This window comes from Lagopus muta, chromosome 8, assembly GCF_023343835.1.
Source record: "Lagopus muta isolate bLagMut1 chromosome 8, bLagMut1 primary, whole genome shotgun sequence".
NCBI lineage: Eukaryota > Metazoa > Chordata > Aves > Galliformes > Phasianidae > Lagopus > Lagopus muta.
The window spans coordinates 20,316,790-20,338,507 of record NC_064440.1 but is presented as its reverse complement, the minus strand read 5'-3'; the positions used below and the strand labels follow the sequence as shown (position 1 = coordinate 20,338,507).

At 35.7% G+C, this 21,718-nt stretch overlaps 1 protein-coding gene across 3 annotated transcripts in view; it reads left to right on the top strand.

Moving 5' to 3' along the window:
- The window catches only part of CHN1 (chimerin 1), a 145,207-nt gene that overhangs the window by 25,515 nt on the left and 97,974 nt on the right, over window positions 1–21,718 (top strand). For all 3 annotated transcript variants that reach the window (XM_048954039.1, XM_048954040.1, XM_048954041.1), the window contains exons 11-13: window positions 7,928–8,077; window positions 9,071–9,277; window positions 15,748–15,853. In XM_048954039.1, coding sequence (XP_048809996.1) covers window positions 7,928–8,077; window positions 9,071–9,277; window positions 15,748–15,853 — 463 coding nt within the window. The remainder of the gene's footprint in view (window positions 1–7,927; window positions 8,078–9,070; window positions 9,278–15,747; window positions 15,854–21,718) is intronic.

Here is a 21,718-nt window from a genome sequence, read left to right as displayed (position 1 = left end):
AATTCCATAAGTGGGCATGGTTGCTACCCCCCATCAGAGTGGGTAGCAGATCAGAGCCCCGGCCCCTGTCCAACCTGGCCTTGAAACATCTCCAGAGATGTGGCATACAGAACCGCTCTGGGCAGCCTCCTATACCACCCTTTCAGTGAAGAATTTCTTCTTAACGTCTAACCTAAATCTGCCCTCTTTTTGGTTAAAAGAATTTGCCCTTGTCTTATATCAGGCTGTGTAGAAAGTTGTTCTCCCTTTGTTTATAATCTCCCTTCAATAACTTAAATACTCTTCTCCAGGCTCAACAAGCCCAGCTCCCTCAACCTTTCTTCAGAGGAGAGCTGCTTCAGCCCTCTGTTCATCTTTGTGTCCTATTCTCGATCTGCTTCAACAGCTCTGCTTCTTTCTTATGCTGGGGGCCTGGTAATAACTTCAGTGTAACCAGGTCTGATGGGATGAAATTTATCTTAAATACAGGAGAGAAGAAGCTAAAAAAGTGAAAATGAGATTTGTTTTTGCCCACAGATGTTTCACGTTTATAGTTATTAGGAGACTCGTGTGAAGTTTTGTTTTGTGAAATAAGGATAACTTATCACCTAATATGTATTTCTCATTGTTGGGCTGGAATTTAGGTTCTTAAGCAGATTACTCTTGAGCGATCTATCCTTATGAAGCTTTAAAGCAGGGGAGAAAATACACGTATGTAGTGGAGATTTTGATCTCTCACTGGAAGAAGCAATCACTTGGATGCAAAGAACAACAAAGATCATTAGACTTAAAATTTAATAGTCTCGTTAGTCTTCTCGTTAGAATTTAGCTAATATATGCACTTCAGTGATTGCCTATATTTTTTTTTAAATGAGACTGTAAAAAGTATATTTGCAGTTATTTCTTCTTTCTTTCCTTGTTTCCTAATACAAAGCATGAGCAGAATTCAAGAATATCAGAATTATGTATGTTTCTTATGCTCATATACTTTTATATAGTGCCTATTCATGAAAATAAAAACCTTAATTTCTTATTGCTCCTCAAGTAAAGGCAACTTAATGAGAATTCTAACGTTTCTGCAGAAAAGCTTCCGAAAGGAAGACTAACTCACTCTGCCATGTGATGCATTGTTGACAGATATGTTATGGTTTATTAACTGTAAAGTTCCATTTAATTTTAAAAATCCAAACCTTTTGTGATGCCAAGTACTTTCTTCTATTTAATTTTTTCTTATATCTCTTGAAAAATATTTTTGCTTGCAACAGATCCAATTCTTCAAAGGTATAGTATCAGTTCTGTTTTTCATTTGTGTTCTGGGCTAAGACAAGAAGTCTTCATTACCTATTTTTGCAACTACTTGTTTTCTTTTCACTTTATTGATAGTTCTCCTGAAAGGTGAAATATAAACTATTCTATTGAGTTAAATTTAATCACTGATCAAATGATGTATGTTTCATCTACTAACAGTAGACTGCAATTTATGGATTTATTGGTATGTTTAAGCAGAAGGCAGGGAGCAGTTCCTGCATCCACTTCTCTGGGATGAAGCCTGTCAGCCTGATATTCTTACTGCATTTTTAAATGGAATACTGAATGAAGAGGGACAGCTGTGATGTTGCTCTCTCAGCAATCGGGGCATAGGAGTCAGGATTTTCTGTTGTTTTTTTTCTTTTTTAATTGTCTATTAGTTGGAGATTTTTTTGTACTTTACAGACAAATGTTGCAATCTCTCACAAATTTTATTTCATACTGCATTGTAAAATGTAGGAACAGAATATGTAGCAAATATTTAAAAAATAAATAAATGCTCAGATGTCTTCCTAACATTGCATCTGCTCTGCAGATACGAAGGTAAGTTTTATAATGTATGAGTTGCAAGATGGGAGAAGTTCATAGGTTCAGTGCAGCTCCAGAGGGTTCTGTCATGTAAGCTTTTGGCCATAATTGTTCAAACCTTACTTTTCTTTAAAGCCCATAGTTTCCTAATGCAATAGTCTGCATTTTCTACTGTCCGTATGTATGACAATACTGTTTCAAGGTGTTCTTAACACAGATCTACCTGCTTCAGAGATTCAGGGTAAAATTCTTGAAGAAATGTTAGAAGCAGCTTTTCACTTGAAGATGGGAACCGGGCGCTTCCCTTCATTTATACTTTGTGCCATTCTTTACAGAGGTTATTTCTGCCAATCTTTTTTTTTGCATGATGTTTCAAGCAGCTGAGATATGTTAGAGTACGATCAGAAAGCTTGTTGTGCTCTGATTTCATTCCTCATCTCAATTCTTCATTTCTCTCTTAAGTGTTTACAAAAGGATACAGTTACAGATATTTATATTTTTGCCTTAAAGTGAAGGTGAGAATTTTGACCTTTAAAAATATATATTTTTTTGTATTTGTATTTTTGTTACTTTCAATGATTGTAGAGATTTGGCATTTAAATATTAATTTAATATTTAACTTAATTTCTATTGATTGATGTAAAAATATCCAAATTTTCTTATTATTTTATGAATACCTATTTTTATGAGCTACTTGTGAGCTGCGTATACCAAATTGTATATACAACATCATACATTTATTTTTATAAACTCATGAGTCAACTACAGTAAAAACAAATTGAGTTTCTGACTTCTAAAAGCTAAAGGCTTTTAGAACACTTGCAGAAGTCTTGTTTCATAATTGGTGTCGGGTGCCTTCCTGGAACACAATTAAGGCTTTCCTTCATCTGTCCTGGGAGTTTATAACCCTTAAGAGACCTAATATAGTTGCTGAGTAACTCCCCCACTCCAGCCCAAAAATGAACAGCTTTTTGAAGTCAGTTTCTAAGTAGGCTCTCTTCATTGTATTATAGTGTCCCAGCTTAGTGCACAATCATCAAAATTTGATCAAAATGTTTTCAATCTGTTATCAGACTCCTTGAGAAAGACAGTTTTGATTTTTTCGTGTGAAGAGAGTTACTGAGCCATGACTTTGGGAACACTGCTCTCTCTTTGTTAAAGTTGCTGGACGTTAAATAATCACATGAATTCTGTGGAGGAACAGCTGCATATGAAAACAGGTTCACTGAGTGTAATAGCAGATAGAAAAAAATCAACCAACTGCAAATAATGCAACTACAGAGCAGATAAGATAAAAGCCACGAGACAAAAATATTATATTGTCTATGTAACAATCCACATCCCTACAGTTGGTGACCTTGTTGCATACTGTTCTCAACTCAAACAGCTAAAATATAGTGGAGGAAGAATGTGTTAAGTACAATCTTGTGTGTGTGCTTCATCACTGGAACCTATACAGTGTTACATATGCAATGCCATATGTGTGTCAGTGCTATGGGATAATTGTGCACAGTTGGTTTGCATTTTTATTTCATTGTACACTGTTAAGCTACTGTAGCAAAGATGTGTTCCGTTCACACCTGTAACAGGCACTGTTACTGCAGTTTGAATATGATTGGAACCTGTAACTCTTGTTGCTTGCAGAGTTGATTGAAATATGACTAGAGATTTCATTCAAGAACAACCTTTTGTCTTCTGCTGGTATTCTTTTGAGTGTATCCTTGTTGTACTGGGAGTGACAGTAGGAATGAAAATGGGTTTCATGTTTCTGCAGTGCACTGAAAATAAATTGTCCACTTTTATGGCATGATTTCATATTAGTTGTGCGGAGCAAACTAAATGCTGCATAGTTTAGTAAAGTAAAATGTACAGATTAGTCTTGTAATATTTTAGGAAATGTTAGAATTAGATGTAATAGATGTTACGAAAACAAAGAAGCTTCTCAGGTAAAGGGTGCTTGGATGTTAACAAGATGGTGTTTAAAGGTTCCTTCCAACACAGACCATTCTATGATAAGAATTTGTAATTCTAAGTACTGCATAGTTGCTTCTGATCTGTTTGTGAAAAGACCTGAAACTGTATGCTTTCAGAGATTAAATCTGAGCCGTGAGCTGTTCCTAGTTGTAGTGCATCCCTTTTTCCTGAGTGTATGGATTGTGGCTGCAAACCTAATGTTCATACCCTTCTGCATGGGTTGCAGAAGTTTCTCAGTGAAAGAAAAGTTGTTCTAACTTTTACACTAGCAATTCCCCTGCCTCCTTCCCCTCATCATGTAAAATCTTTTGTCACAAACTGAGAAATGGCTTGCACGCAGTGGGCAGCCAGTGGGCTTTCTGCAGGAGGTTTCTACTGAGAATTGACAGGGCGGCTTGGCAAATGTTCAGAAGCCTGCATTAACTTACCTGAGCCCGGTATGGGACCCTGTGTTCAGCAGAATTCTTCTGACCTGTCTCTCTGCATGCCAAGCTAATCAGCAAACACCTAATGAGCCTACTCTAAAGAAACAGACCCTCTCACAACCTACTTCATTTTCATATGTTCTCTGGGGGTGGAGAGACAAGTCTTCATAAGGACTGATGATGCTGCAAAGACCACAATAATGATAATTAACTTGCTGAATTTAGAAGATTATGCTGTTAATTAGTTGCAAAATAAAGATAAGTAATAGAGCAGCAGATGGTAGGATAACACCCAGGAGAAGGAGGGTTATTACTCTGATGAGCTTTTGTGGCAGATATGAAATATGGATCTGAGTTTTCATGAATTGTTTCTGGAGAATATTATCTTGTTTCCGTGAGCTCTTGATGGAGTGATCTAGTCCTACCAAATTTTGACAAATGCAGTGAGGATTTGTTTTCAAAGATGTGCATAAACAATAAAACCTTGCTAATCAAGACTTTAAAAGCTATTAAGCTATTTGAAAATACCACTTCTAGGTTGCCCCTAGTAAGCAAAAAAAATGTTAAACTGAGTTTTTTATCAACTTTCCTCACACATTAATGCTGATGTATGTTTATGATAATATTTGTTTCAATATACTGGATTTTTCAAACTGAGATTCCCAAGATTCCCATAGTGTTTGATGTCTCACTATTCACAGGAAGTACAACATCCACACAGTATTTTGTTCCAGCACTACCTGCTGAGATATGAAATGCTTAAATTGAATATCGTTGGAGAATGTGTGATAATACTTTCCATGTTATTTCTCGCTTTTTTGATAGTTTTAATCAGAACTACTATTTCAACTTTGAAAATGTGATATAAAGCTAAAGCCAGTGATTTTGCATTTTTTTTCCAAAAGCTTCTAATTTGATTTAACAATGTAATTTTCGAAAGAAGTATATGTATTTACTAACATACAAAACAATAATATTTGAATGTTAGCATTACAATATAGAAAGCTCTCCTTTATTTGTATATCCCTATGCTTGTATGTTTTATAAGTAGTACTTTATATTTATTTTACTTTTGCCATTTTCAAATTAAATGGACAACATACGAATGTAATAGCATCAACTTTTAGTCTAACTTTATAAATATGTCTGTAACACAGAAATGAAGAGTTAAAATATGAACCTGGACAATAATAAGTTATTTGCCTTATGTGAGAAAAACCGCAAAAAACAGTCATCAAAACTCAAAACCTACTCAAATACTCATTACTTTTATTTAATCTCCTGCGTTTTCTGACCTTAGCCAGTCTTTTACTAGAGTGGATATGTTCAGTGAAACTTATTTAAGGAGATGGCTTTGTGCAAATGCTACAAAGCATTTCCAACAGTTCACAGAGTTTTTTGGTGGTTGGTTTTTTTTTTGTATGTGTGGTGGATGCTTGCATCAAAATTTGCTCATACAACCACAAACAGAATTGAACAGGCACACTGACCATCCACATACTATTTAAGTTTTATGCTACACTGCCTTAAACATTAGAATTTAGCTTGTTGTTGTTGAACTTACATATCCAGACAGTTGAGATGGATGAAATCTAATCACAGTGGAAGAGGAGAATGCCTTTGTATGGTAAGTTACTACGTTGTGGTTGAATAATTATTAATAGATAGTAACACCTGGAACATTTTGCCCAGCGAAGCTTTGAATGCCCCATCTCTGGAGATGTGCAAAGCCAGGTTGGATGGGGATCTCAGTATCCTGATCTCGTGGCTTGATGAAGAAGATCCTCAAATCAACATTTTTATACTTAGATCATGGAGTTTGTTTCAGTAGTTTCAGTTAGAAAGTACTGGGGCCATTCTATTGTTTAAATGGAGGCATAGACTGAGTTTTTTTGGTAGCCTGTGTTTCCATGGTGAATTGGGAAGGTACAAGTTGTCAGTTTGCTTTACTATTGTAAAGGACCTAGGATTTCCAGAGTACAGGAAATCTTAGTATACATACTAAGAGTTGTGGGCATGTTATCTTTAAAAATGGTGTCATCCTGCCCTAAAGCCTGCATCGTTGTGAGTTACACACATAAGTTCATCTGTTCCCTTTTCCAATGTTAACTACCAACCAGCATTAAGAAGGCTCTGGCAGATCTGTTGACAAACTGACATCTTATTTCAGTAATTTTACCACAATAAATTAAACAAACCCAAAACTTACTGTCTCTGCATCTCTGTATGGCTCTGTTTGTTGTTCATACTCTTTAATTAATAGCTCAAAAGTCAGATTGTTTATAATTTGAAGCTACCACAATGCATAGAGAATTTGTGTGCAACTGTTATTTTGCAGTGTAAAGCTTTTGAATCATTTAACTCGTATTTTGCTAGTGTAGAACATCCCATATTCTTAAAAAGATGGAAGTGCTTGGAAGGTCCCACTTAATGATTCCAGTTCGTGGATTACCAGGCAGAGCTAGACTGTTAGAAGCCAACTGTTTATCTGAAGGAATAATGTGTAAAGGTATACAGAGTGTCCATACAGAGCTGTAGGGAATCTCTTACATTCTTGTTTTTGAGAAGTGTATTTGGAATTTGAGTGGGGTGATGTGTGCTGTCACACTCTATATAGAGCAGTTCCTATCAAAGAGGCTACTAGTGAAGCTTACTGCGTTGGTAAATAGAAGTCACTGATTGAAGCTTCTTCTCTAATAGGAAGCCAGCAAAGGAATGTTAGGACCTTCTCGTTCTTCTCAATTCTCTGTATGGTCTTCAAACAGGATGTCTGCTGCTGGTGGTTAGAGGCTACAATCAACTACTTAGAGGGTCAATTTGCCGTATCACAAAGATTTTTTGCAATTTTGGCAGAGGTGGATCTGCAATCTGTTGCTTAAATGTAAAACAGGAGCCAGGAAATCCTATCAGGGAAGAAGAGAGCTATCATTATATTCCAATGGCTTAATCCTGAGAGGCACTGGATACTGTATGATAGCTGATATGGAGCATCTGTCTGTATGACTGGATGCAAAATCCTTTGCTTTTTTGGACTGACCAAATGCAGCCCAGCTCCAGCATTTTTAAGACATTTTTTTAATAATTGGTACTTTATTGACATTTACTTCATATTCTAAACCACCTTGAAACAAGAATTAATTAAAAAGACAATAATTAAATGTTGTTAATATTATACACAAATGTGTTTGGTATAAGGAATGTGATAGAAAATTGTTACTGTTATGAAATTGTCGATATTTAAAATAAGGACTCCAAATGGAAATATATGAGCCAGCTTCAGACCTAAGTATTGCAGCTGAGTACTGTGCCAGTATTCCTGGTTCTGCATGTGTCATTGCAAGTGCAATACAATACCAGTTACAACAACTATTTCTTCATGCTTTCAAGTCATCTCTGCATGGAAACTGTTCATCACCAGGGAGGTTTTTTTGTTTATTTCTCCATGCAGCTTGCAGTCCTTTCTGAGATGTTGTTATGATGATTGCAAGAAGTTATGATTGCAAGTAGATATATGTCTACGTTGCTGTTGAAAGCCTGTGAAAAACAAGCAAAAAATCCAGTAGTGATAGAGTTTTGGAGTTCCTGTTTGCCAAGAGGAGTGGAAGTAACTAATATAAATCATTCATAAGTCCTCAAGTTATCCTATGTTTATGTAATTATGTTACCATATTTCCATTATGTTGAGGGGAAAAAGAAATTTTGTTTTCTTTCAGAGACTGAAAGCAGCCTTGACCCAGCAGCACCCTCAGGTAACAAATGGAGATACTGCCAAGGGACATCCAAGTGGGTTGGTGAGGACTCAGTCAGATGAGCCACGACCACAGTCTCTACAGCAACCTGCAACTTCAACAACTGAAACACCGGTATGACAACAAAGTGGAACATTTCCTGCCCTGTTCCTTGTTACATAAAAACTTTTTTCTTTACTGTTGATTTACAAAGCAGAGCTTAACAAGTACTATGGAATACTCTCAGAATTAGAGGTTTGAGGGAGAAATTGACTGCTCTGGTGCAAAGGCTGGCAACACCTTTTATATAGATATATAGATAGATATAGTTATGCAGCAGACTGCCTTTTCTAGATGATTATATGTAATTTTGCCAGATTGCTATGTCGGTACTGTATGTATTTTGCTGTCGTATCAGTATTTGTGTAGTAATGAAGAGTTTATAGTGTTCTTTCTGCAATGCATTATTCAAGGTGATAATTTCAAAATAGGTATTATCTGTCTGTTTAGATTTAAAACTAACTCCTGATTTTTGGAGTGTGCTAGCAGGAATTTTTGCAGTAAGTGAAAATTATACCACTGATTTTGTATAATCAAAAAGAACAGCTTACTTTGTTTTGCATTTATATTACATCTGTCTACTGCATTTCACATCATAAGCACTCTTCTGAACTTCTTAACTGCATCAAGGATAACACTTGTGTTAATTGCTTTAAGGATCCTTTTTGGGCTTCCACAAGAAGAGTTTCAGTACTGTGTCTTTCTGAGCACTGAAAGGAGGTTAGTGAGCTTAGAAGTGGTAGTGTTTTCCTGTGGGGTGGCAGGTGAAAACAGGAAACTAAGGGACTAAAGCTCCAAGTCAGACTAGAGGTGCTGCTGGAAGAGGTGTTTCCAAAGTGAATCCTGGACAACTGCCATTCTGCTTCTAGGAAACCTGTCAGAAGAGCAGTTTCTTAAGAAAATATTGATAGATGGCAATGGAAACAGTCACTGTCCCTAAATAGAGGGTCGGTGAGATAAAAGCAAGGTTTACTGTAAGGCTTCGATGTGTTTTTGGGTTGTTTCCCAGTGCTCTTGAAGACTTACTATTACACTGATAACTTCTTTAACGCTTCGTGCTGTTTTCAGGCATCACCAGCTCAGCCTACACAACAAACACCAAATACAGGTGGTCGGCGAAGAAGAGCTGCTAATGAAGACCCTGATGAAAAAAGAAGGAAGTTTCTTGAGCGAAACCGAGCTGCTGCTTCCAGGTGCCGACAGAAACGGAAAGTCTGGGTACAGTCATTGGAGAAAAAGGCTGAGGACCTGAGCTCGCTAAATGGCCAGTTACAGGTATACTTTCTATTTTGAGTAAAAATGGTTAAATCACTCTTGGACAGTGATTCTGCATCGATGGAACTTAAACTTTGCATGAAATCAGAGATGTAAGCTACTTTTAAATGATGTCTCAGGTCAGAATTGAAAATCCAGTATTGAATTGCATATTCCAGCAAAGTAAGAATATAAAAGAGTGTTCTGATTTTAAGGATGTGTAAACTTAGGATCATTCCCATTTGTCCTTTGTTCCATTTTAAATAACTTTCAGACAGTGATACTAAGTGACTTGATATGTTGGAGTAAAGGCTTAATAGCCTTACCTTAAAAAATGCCTTGGACTTATTGATTTCTATCACAGTCTGAGTTATTTAAATAACATTTCTTTTATTTCCTTTGGTTCTTTTTAACTTCACTGTTTTTTCCTTTAAAGTGAATGTAGTGCTCGTGAAAGGTGCCAGATTGACATCACTGGAAACTGAAGGCCTCTTTTGTCCACAGAACAGGTACAGCACAGGCAGTGTCAGTGCAAATTTCACCACGCTGCCCTCCCAGTGTGCATAACTCTGAGAGGGAGAGATGTATACTGTAAGAGGGTAGTCTAGTATATATTACCAGTTATTTGTCCACCCCATCAGAGGTTTCATTGGAAACTTGTCACATTGACGTATTTTTCCCCCTTAAACAATCCGTGACCCTTTTGTTTAAATTGCTACTACTACTAAAATATGCTTTCTTAATTTTTTACCACAGCACACAAGAATTGGCAGGAAGTATTGTTTCAAAATAAAAAGTCTGAAAGCATCATTTTAAGAATTATGGAAAGGAAAGCTTGATGTTGTTTCCTAAATAAATTTGTTTAGAAAATGCAATGAAAAGTATGTTGATATTTTAAAGTTTGTCTCATTTCCTTAGAGTTGTTCAGTGAGTCAAATTCACAGATCTTTCCTATTAAAACCCTCATTTGGTGCTATTGATGAAGATGTCCCAGCTCAACCACAGAATAGTAGAGCATGTTTTATCTTGTAATCAGCATTAGAAAATATCGGCCACCTTCAGTTTCCTGACTAGAACAGAATAGTGCATTTAGAAGGGACCTTCAAAGATCATTGAGTCCAAATGAAACCAAAGCACATTACTGAGGGCATTATCCACATGCTGCTTGAACACTGACAGGCATGGAGCACCAGTCACCTCTCTAGGAAGCCTGTTTCAGTGTTTGTCCAACCTTAAAGAAATTTTTCCTAAAAATAAAAAACGTATCTAGTCTGTCTTAAAATTTTCAGCATCAGATTGTAAAATACAAGAAATTCAGAGCTAAGCACATAATGTGAAACTATTAATCGTGTTCTAGAAACACTGCCTGACATCATGGCATTACTTAATTTACTTGCAAGTACGTAATCTTCTCATACCTGTTCACAATCTGAGGGCTTGACTTTAATATAGTCATAGCCCTTGCTGTACATCCACTGATTGCAAAATGACATGTAGCACCTATAGGTTAAAGAATCTAAGGAACAAGTGAAGGTATAGCGTACTTTTCTCGCAGGAAGAAAAACAACAAAAACAATTGGCTGTATTTCAGTTGTCTTAATGAAAGTAGTTTTTGGTAAGATGAACTACCTTTAACTTGTACATATCCATTTTTATAATTGAAAACTATGAAAGTACCCTATCATCAATTGTTGGTAACAAATTGTCACAGTGGGTTTGAAACCAATAATGAAAGTTGTTATACAGTTATATACACACACACCTTATTTACTGTAGGCGCTACTGTAGCAGCAACATTAGTATTGTACAGTTACAAAATAACATAGTAGTCTTTTGCTTATTAGAGAGAGAGCAATCCTGGTTTCGTTCTATGCATGTTCAAACATCCTATAATAGATAAAATGCAGAATCAGACTTGTTTGCAGGTATTTTAATCAAAATAACACATCCATATAAAGGCATGCAAATATACTACCTGATAATAATACGGAAGAAAGCTAATGCTCTGTTTAAGAAGTGCTCCATAGCAGCAGTAATGATCTAGGGAAAAAAAATTAAAAAGCTTTGTCTCGTTGAGAAGGCCACAGGTTTTCTCTTCTTTAACAGTTGCAGTTTTTCTAAATTGATGTTTGTAGCGCGATGTAATTCTTGTTACAAATAAAGAGTGAGAATAGAATCTAAAGTCAGAAGGGAAATCATGTTTTACACTTTGTTTTATGGCAAATGCTAAAACATGTTTCATCCTGGGACTTTGTCAGTGATCTTAATGTCTCCTAAACTGTTAGAATAACTGTGGCTGCCCATGTAAAATATTGCTGTATTTATTTGTATGCATTGCTTAGGCCTATAGTTGCATCTAAATCTTGATTATGGTTTTTACTTATATGTTTACATATCTGGAAACCAAAACATTTCCAGATTTCCAAGCAGTAATTCTGTAATAACTCAAGAAAAAGGGATTCCTTAATTTGCCGAAAGCAAAACTGTTAACTTTGAAGAACAGAATGATTTGAAGAGTATTGAATGTCAGAGAAACAAACTATTATGTGAAAGCATTCATCCATCCTGAATTTCCATAGTAATGTTTTACTTAATAATCTAACATAGCTGATCAGCGCAGTGGGCAGAAATGGTCACTTACATTATATTTAATAGTAAACTTGTTACATTTGGAGTTTTTCCTTAGTACAGCCTCGTGGCCTGAGTGGGTAGGGTTTAGCAGTGATTGTTTAATATCTAAGTGACCTGCTGAGATGTCATAATTACAAAAATAAGTTAATACCAAAATGACTAGGAATTGCATTGCAGTGCTTCGCATAACGCTTTCAACTTCTTTCAACACAGTAGTTCTCATGTTATATTTGTGTCACAGATTCTAATGTCAATGTTTTTAAAACTGGGAGCTCTCTAGCAGTACATACAGATTTGAAGAGCTATAGTGGGTATATAGTAGTAGTATATATTGATTCAGATTCTTTTGTTCCACAGTTTTTTGCTTTCTTAGTTGAATTTGTGTATGAGAATGTAATTTATTCAAGCTTTTTTTTTTATTGTAATGAAGATTTCATTATTATGAAATATTTTCATATTATGAAATCATGTCAATAACATATATTAGATTGGCCTTTATCAATCTATACTATGGGCTACATATGTTATTTCATGCCTCCAACTTTTTGAAATATATTTGTTTTCTTTTTTGTGTTTCCTACTCATATGTTGACTCATTTAACGATCTGAGAATTGTTAAACTTTGTTGTGTTGCCTCTGTGCCTGTCCTGAATATGGTATGCTATGTAACATGTTCTTAAGGAGCTGTTGACCATGTGTGCCCAGCGGCTGCTCAGTGGTATTGCAGTGTCTGATTCCAAAGTCTGTAGCATGTTCCCTATTTGATCCCTACCACTTTAAAAACTCCAAAGGACAAAGAATTAGTGAGTTTGTGTTACTTCTGTTAGTAGAAGAATGGTCTGTCTTCCTTAGGAGGTCCTTCTGGCCTTTAGGAGACATTCCTTATCAGTTGATGGTTTGTGCTAGTACTACAGAAGCTGCTTTAGGAAGGCTATATAAAAAGTAAATGCACAGTCCATTATCCCCATAACTGCCACATCTGCCTGTCTCTGGTAATAGGCCTGGTAAATACACCTCACAAATGTTGCCCAGCACCCAGCTTAATAAGGGTTAATCTGGTCCCATTATTACATGTGTGTTTTGAATGCAGAGAAAATAGGCAGATGCAGAAGAACATATTGTACACAGTGCAATGTACTGTGATGTACAGAAGGGAAAATATCTCTTGAAAAATGGAATACAGGTAGAAATAGATGTGCTTTCCCCCAGAATCCTGCTTTCCCATATTAGCATGCTTTTTAAATGTGAACATAACAATTCTTCTAGGTAGAATGTGAAGTATATTTCATGCTTGTTTAAAGAAAAGCTGATACCTGCTCTTGACGTAATAAATGAAGAGGGCTGTTCATCTTCTGTGTGCAAAGTTTCAGTGTGTCTTCGTGCCAACTGTTGAATTGTTTGTTCTGTGTGTTTCTTCTTGTTAGCCTATTTTCCATAAAGACCACCTGTTAACATATTTTGAAAGAGCTGGAAGGATGTCATATTGTCAGATGCATGATAAGAAAACTGCAAGGTATATAGACGTTGATTCTAATAACCACTTTTATTATCAGTCCAAAGTGGCTGTTACTAGTAGCGTGTAAATAGCAGCTATTGATTTGTCTCTCCTTCACATTCCACATACCAAGTATGTCTGGGACTTTCTTCTGCTTTCAGGAATGGTTTGTAAGTGGAATATGATGCTGTTGGCACAGTGTTGGTGTTACTAACAGTGCTAGGTTTGTTTTCAGGGAGTGTGCCTCAAGTTTTTAAGTTAGTATAGGAATGCTTTTTTTTTTGTCTTTTTTTTTTTGTCTTTTTTTTTTTTTTTTTTCCAAATCTGCTTTAAAATAAGGTATTTGCTTTTCTATATTCCTTTCTGGTAGGCACTGCCTTTTCAACTGTTTTTCATGAATACTACATTTATTTACACTGGTAAACAGCTGCTTCATTTTTATATATGCTATTCATGTATAAAATTCTTCCTTAAATGGGGAAATGAAGGTAGAAACTTTAAGAATATTTTTTTCCTGTTTTGATAGTTTATTTTGCCAGTGTTCCTTTAAACTAACAGAAGTATGATTCATATTCTTGGACATTGCTGCTTCTGTACATTATCAAGAAGTATCTCAAAACTGCATCAGCACTTTGCTGTATCAACTCTGTGCAGCTGCCTGGTTGGCATCCAGACGTGTGGAGCCACAGTAAATTACATGGTGAACTGAGAACTGAAAGCTGGAGGCACAAGTAGACTGCTCCCTTAACAGCCCAGGATTTCAGGACATACAATTCCAGATGGTAGAGCTTTGTAGGTGATGTGGGTTTTTTTTCTTTTTTTTCATTACAACCTTTTTCTTTGTAATCACAGTTCTCTTGTATTAGAAACATCAGTGAAGTCAAATTTCTCTCAGCTCTTCTTTTTGCTTTAAAATTCCTGCAAAGGATATTTGGCACAGTAAAATGACTGAACAGAAAATTAGTCCTTAATTTTTTAAAGAATATTTTGCAGATATAAAATTGGTCTTCTAATTAGAGGGAGAGGGCATGGAGAAAAGCTGTGTCATCCAAATCTGATATTTTAGCTACAGTATTTTTAAATTATATTACCTAGTGTAAGTATACCAAATAAATTCTATTCTTGAATATGTTTTCATTATTTTAGAATCCTTTCAGTTATCATTCATCTCTTCTGACTGGACTACCTTAGCTTACACAGACAGATCGACATTTGCATGGGATTTTTTTCCACATAATTTTATTTGTAATCTAATTTTCTATGTTTGCTTTTCTTTAAATTGCTTCCAAATGCATAAACACATGCATTCATGGGTAATACATTTTTTACTTATGTGTGCAGATTTGTATGGTTTAAATAACTTCAAGTATTTCATATCAGTGGAAAGGACTTGCATTTAAAATAAACTAACCCCTGAAAAGATATTGCATATCAGGATGTGAGGCTCATAAAGCACTGCAGATAACCTGAGTCTGTAGATACCTACTGGTTTTTCTAATGTTCTAAGTGAAAATGAATCTCTCACCATGCCACACTGTTCTTAATTTGGAGTGTCGGTATAGTTACGTACTGTTTCTCATTCATAGATATCAAATTCTTTTACAGAGAAGGTAAGTATTGTCCTCCATCTTACAAATGGGGAAATTGCAGCACAAAGAAGAAAAATGACCTTCCTCAAGGTCACCCAGTAGTGGAAAGGCACAGCCTGGGAACGAGCACTGTCACTAGATTCTGCAAGTGCTGTCTCCTAGATTATGCTCCTCTGTAGCGGTATAGACTGACACTTAGGTTTTGTCATCATTCTTAATTACTGCTTCATACAGTACTTGCTTTATACATGATCGTTAAGGAGAAATGTGAAAATCAACAGACATTTTCTAAATTATTTTCCATTACGTGAGATTTTTAAAGTCCAAGTACAAATGTAGTTGCCAAAATCAATGCTGCATAGGCTTCTTAAAAAAAAAGTGTATTCTTGTTTGTAGCATCTGTTGAATGAGGGTAGCTAAATGTAGATTTACTCTGGTTAGAATTCATAAAACTCTGTAGGAGAGTCTTACAGTAGCTGGATCATGTGAATGAGAATATATGTAGATTCTGCATCTGCAAACTGAATAACATGTATTTTCCATAAAAGAGTTTCCTATTTAAGGAAATCATAAAGTTAATCAAGTTTCAGATAAGAAGTATTGTAAGATTAAAAAAAAAAAAAGCATACATTTTTGCTATACATACACCAAATGGAAAATTCTTGTGTTTTGTTTACCCTTAAATGATCATCTGAAAATCCTATAAAACTTAATACTGACTTTCGAAATGCGTGTAGTTTGAGCCTGGTAAAGTACATAACTTTCTTCTCCTTTAGAATGAAGTCACCCTGCTGAGAAATGAAGTGGCACAGCTGAAACAGCTTCTTCTGGCTCATAAAGATTGCCCTGTAACCGCCATGCAGAAGAAATCTGGCTATCATAGTGAGTAATGTTCCATTACCTATAGCCTTAGTCTGCAGCCGTGAAATACTGCCAAAGTGAACTGAATCAACATTAAAAATAAGAAGTGCGTTTCTAATATTACACTAAAGATTTTCTTTTTTAATCTCAAAGGTTATTATAAGGCAGGAATGTATATGGAATATTTAGGTCCTCTCAGTTGAATTGTTGCATATCATTGAGGGTTTTATGTTGGTTTAATAAACGCACATGGTAATTAGCATATATGGACTGTAGGCTACTACACCTGCTTTGGAAAATATAATTAAAGTATTAAGAGCACATGATAAACCATTTCTGTATACTTTATCTTAGCCTAGTACAGAGAAAGGTCCTTGTGGGTTTTTTCTTTATCGTAATGAGATTTCAGTAAAGGTAATACAACAGCTGTCCTCATTTACCATAACATCCAGGATCAGTCAAGCTGTTAAAGTAATCAGATGCAGGTTTGTGCCTCCTACTGTACAATGTCTTCTAGGCTGTTTTGATTTCCACATTAAACAACCTCTTTTAACGGGGCATTTTAAAAAGGAAATATGAAGGGAATACCAAATGCTTTAGTTAGCATTTATTTTCTAATACATATTTTCACTGTAAGCTGCTTATTTGATTTTTATCCTTCCAGCATTTTAAAGGTTAATTATGCTTTCCTGCCTTGTAACTTCATTTTTGGATATGATACACAGTGCCAGAACCAGCTGCTGCCGCTGCTGTAGAATAAATGGCCAATTTTGTCCATTGTACACAAATTTGTTACAAATAACTGAGCCGGGAATGCATTAGGCAACATTCATAATATATAACCCACAGCTTTCGTTTTTATGATTTAGTGATATTTCAGGATATTTGTAAATGTGAAGATTGTTTCTGCCATATGTAGCCACTTCATTTTAATTTGCCAGTGTCAGTAATTCAGGAGAATAAAGGAACATTTTGTATTGCATGCAAACAGATCCTCAGGTGCTTGCGATAAAACTTAATGGCCACCATCTTTACTTGTAGTCATTGTAAGCAGTTTCATCAGAATGGGCAATATTTTTTAATTTAAAAGATTCAGGAGATTTAGCAACTCTCTCTTGCCACGTATACTTGGAATACTGATTTTGTCAGTTTTGAGCTTATAAATCTTGGTCCTTTGATCTCCAGTCATTTTGACAAGGCAGAAAATAGCATCTTGGAGCAAATTGGAACAGTATGGAAATATGTTTGGGATTTATATTAACAATGATTGCTGCAGGGATGAGGCCATTATGGCTCCCGTCTGACAGCACAACATAATTTCATACAGAAGCTACTAGGGGATAACATTATGCATGCAAGATTTTCTGGGGAAAAAAAAAAAAAACTAACAATCCCCTCCCCAAGCCCCAAAAAGAGCAGCAACTGTAGGTTTCTTGAATTTTGATGTTTTGAGGATACACGTTCAAATATTTTTAATGCAAATTCAGAAATATAAGTCTTAGACTGGCAAGCTAATTATATGCTAAGGATTTCTTTGGTGAAATACTAATGACAGACTTCTTAGTGATACTGTATGCTCTCTGTCCTCTGAAAAAGGATTATAAGATTCCTGATTTACTAAAGAAAACAAAATGAATATGTACTACAACACTAATCAGTGTAAAAAAGACCACAGTTAAGAAAAAACTAATAATAGGAGAAAAATGGCAGCATGGCTCACTTCCTGGGTTTTTCTGTTTTTTTTTGTTTGTCTTTGTTCAGTGTTGTTTTTTAATTTTTTTGGAAGTCAGCGTTCAGCACAAAGGATGGCTGTAATGACATCCCTCTGACAGAATGTTGTCACATCATCTTCATGTGCATACTGTTAGGAAAACATGTTGGCTAACTGATTTACCCACAGTATAATTCATGGGTGGAAAAAATAGTTTCAGCTACTTACATGTTCCTGAAAACAGTGTTGGCAAAGTATTTTTAAATAAACAAATTAAGTTCAATTGCTTAAGAACGCATTGAGTGGTTTAACAGGATCTCTGTGGAAGAAACTGAAGACACCAGATTACACTGCTCCTGCAGTGCTGAGTATTGCACACTGCTGAGATGGTGCTACTTTATACCGGGTAGACTGTATTTTAACAGCTAAGCCTACAATTTAATAGGGTTTCACCTATGATGCAGTATAGGCAGAAATAATCTATTGCTTTGCAGGATGTTTTTGACACCTACTTACATATCTTACAAGGTCCTCCAGATTTTTCAGGCACATTTTTGCCTTTTTGCCTCATGACAAGTGAGGAAAGCGTAACAGTGAAGATGTCCCTTCTGAAAATTGCTTCAGATTGCATATTTTCATTATTTTAAAAGCCTTGTGCCTACTTCCAAAAACAGGTCAAAAAAAAAAACCAAAAAACTATTATTATGGTGCTTCAAGGTATTGTGGACAAAATTGTTTCAATTTTTGTGTTTTCAGATTGTTTAAGTTTTTGGTTTTGTTTTTTTTTTTCCCTAGTGAAAAATAGTACTGCTACTGAATTTATCTTTAAACACTGGGGTATTGCAGTGTATACAAAGAATTTAAATACGGTCCATTTATTTTTCATTTTACTTCTTCAAAACCAGATTATTTCTAAAAGTATTCTGCAACTTGCAGGTATTTTCTATTTTATTTTTTTCTGGACTTAAAGCAAGAAAGCTAAAACTTGTGAAAAGAAAATGTGAAAATTCCTGTTGGAGGAAAAAAAAAGTCTCAGATATTTTTCAAAAGGATGTCATAGTCTTCAGGATCAGTTATATGAAACTGAATGTAAAAGAAGATAAATAGAGACTGTAAGGCAGGTGGTAGAAAATGAAATTTTTTGTGCGTTCTTTTTCAAGTTAGTTTTAAAGTAACAGTAGAGGGTAACTAGACAGTTTCAGACCTTGGATAACCCAAACTATTCAGGTGTTTCTACAGCCCGTTCTGTGTAAGAAAGCAACAATCCTTCAGTAAATTGTGAATGTGCCCTTGCAGCGATGCAGCAAACTCAAGTCTAGAAATGATGATTTTCCAGTGAGTTCCTCTGTAGTCTCTCTGTAGTTGACAATTACCATAAGGTTTCCTTTCTGGAGAATGTCAGAGGACTAGATCTGGATATGGGAATTATTATTTGGGTTTTTATTCTGAAGTTGCAACTCCTTCTTTGCTTATGTTGCTGAAAGCTGCCTGTAAGCAATGGTAAGAAGTGAATGGTAGCAAGTTTTGATTATTGTGCAAGGGTGCTTTATGTATCCTTGTAAGTTTTCTCTGTGTTCTGTTTGGTATTACTTAAAATCTTGTCTGCAGCTCAGCCCAGCCCACCTTGCAGTGCATTACTGAAATACTTGCTCCTCTTTGTGAGACAGAGTTCCTGTCTAGGAACTGTGTAACCTTCAGGAATGTTCATGTGATGTAGGTCTGTAAAGTTTAAGCCTTATAACACGCTGCAAATGTTATTTCTGTAGATTCACTTCTACTTTGGATCTTGCATTTTCCTTGGTTTGAGGCAAAACCAGGGGAGACATTAAAATGTCCAGGCTCTCTTCTACACTGTTATCTACATTATGATTTTGGTATGTATCAGTTGCACCCTTGAATTTCAACGCTGTGCAAGAAAATTCTCCGGTGCATGAGGGAAGAAAATCTGTGTGAATTTAAATTTATCGTCCATTGTTCTTCTGAAAGTCTTTATTTTTTAATTATCTATCTTTGAGCTTAAGGTGACAAATAATATCTGTAATGAGGTGACTCCGAGGATACTCTGTATTCATTGCATACATTTTCTTGCTTTGTTTTGGTTCTTCAAATGGACCTCTGTGTTCAGTTTTTGGCTGCTGTGCCTGTCAACTTAGGACTATGAAAGAAGTTCTTCTTCAGGGTAGTACCTCATTGCAAAATACAGATTTGCAGTTATTGCAAGGACTTACACCTCCAGTCGAAGTCATTAGCAAGCATTAGATCTGTATCTCACATAGTCATCTGACTGTTGTAAGCTCCCTGCCACATCCACAGTGCCTGAAAATATCTGAATGACCTCCTTTTATCTCTTCACTGCAGTATATTCATTTTCTCATCTATACCGAAGTTTCTGTTGTGCAGTGGTAGTCATAAGTGTTACCCTAACTGGTTCTTTCATTGCACTTCAGATCATCTTCCAACCAAAATTAGAAAGTCAACTCTTCACATTTTTTCTTGTTGTGATGCTATTACAAACGTTTATTTTGCATTAAGATCATATATATTAAAAGGTACAGAACAATGAAAGATCTTCCTTCTGACTGACTGAAAGATTATCTTCATGCTCTATCTCTGGCTTGTAGCGTTCAAATCTCTTGGTTTTTTTGAGGATAAGGAGGATCCACCAGGAAAATCAGGGATCAGCAAAAAAGAAAAGGTGATGGGAAAGTTGAGATTCGTAGAAGAAACAACAGTCTGAAAAGGAGTATCAGGTGTGATAGTGGTAAGGCTTTATCCACAAGTGTCCAGCTCATGGCTGTTCCATTTTGTCTGAAGGGAAAAACGTGCTGCTCTCGTAACTAGTAATTCAGTATCTTTCGGGAGGTAGCACAAGAATTCCTTTCTGTTCTTAAGGGAGTTTGTGTGTGCTCCTGTTTATTTGTTTTTGCATCAGATCCTGCAAGTCTCAGCTAAGTGTAGCAAAGATTAAATCCCGTTCAATAGTATGAACTAAATTGGCACTCACTCATGTTCTTCCTTTTCTTGCATGGACAAATCCTATTAAAGATCATAACAAATTTCAGAAGTACTGTAATTATTTTCTTGCTGTATTCAGTTGCCATGTAATCTTACGATGTAGTAATTGTCAGCAGATGTAACTCAATGTTGTCTATCTAATGCTTTGGACATTAGAAAAATCAGTTTCTGGAAAAGAAAAAATCACCATCTGTAACATAGGTAATCTTGTGATTAAGAACTTTATGATGCTTTCGAATGATTATGAACTTGTACTTGTAGAAGGGGTGTAAGAGAAATTGTTTCCTTGTTCATCAACCAGGCAACAGTTCCTGCAAAGGAATACAGCTGTTTTGCTTACTAACATATCTTCTTTGACCTTACCATTCTTTTCTGAAAGTGCTTGGTAATAAACAGTGGTGAGGAGCGGGTTCTTAGTATGCATAGGGTTGCTTCAAAGATGTTTATGTTGTGGACTGGACTTGCTAATTTACTGAATTTTCTAGTATGTCGTATAAACCCCAGTGCATCATAAACTTCATCATTGTTTTTTCATGCCTTGTTTTCATTTCAGTTACTGCTGTTATCCTGGTTTTGTGTGGTAATGGGGCTATGGTATCTTTTATTGTGTCATTTTTTCCTATCTCTTCTACCCTGTGTAGCTCAACTTTGTAGGCCAGTCTCAAGCCATGAAGAGGATTACAAAAGCAAATCTAGTGAAAATCGAGCTCTGTTCAATTGTTGTGCCACCCACAATGGTTCTTGCTTCTTCTGTCTGTGTAGGTCTATGTTGTTAGATTACACAATGGTCAGTAGTGTTTTAAAATGACTTCCCAGTCTTTCATTTGTATGTTCACTTTAAGTATTTTTCACAAAAGCTTTATGCAGTGACTTGAAGAACAATAAATAGCACAAAGTGCTACAGAAGAGTTATAATTAAATTTGATCTTCACTCAAAATTAGATGTGTGAACAACAGTAGATTTATTTTCTTTTTGATTTTTAGCCTTTAACTCAGCTTTTTATTTGATGGTGTTTGCATCATGCCTTGGCTAACTTGAAATTCTGGGGAAAAGAAGGATAATTTTAGCATGGCTAGGACATCTTTGTGAGACATTTTAAATCATGCTCATTTTGTAAGTTTTAATTTTGCTTAGTAAGATTTTTTTGAATCTTTACCCT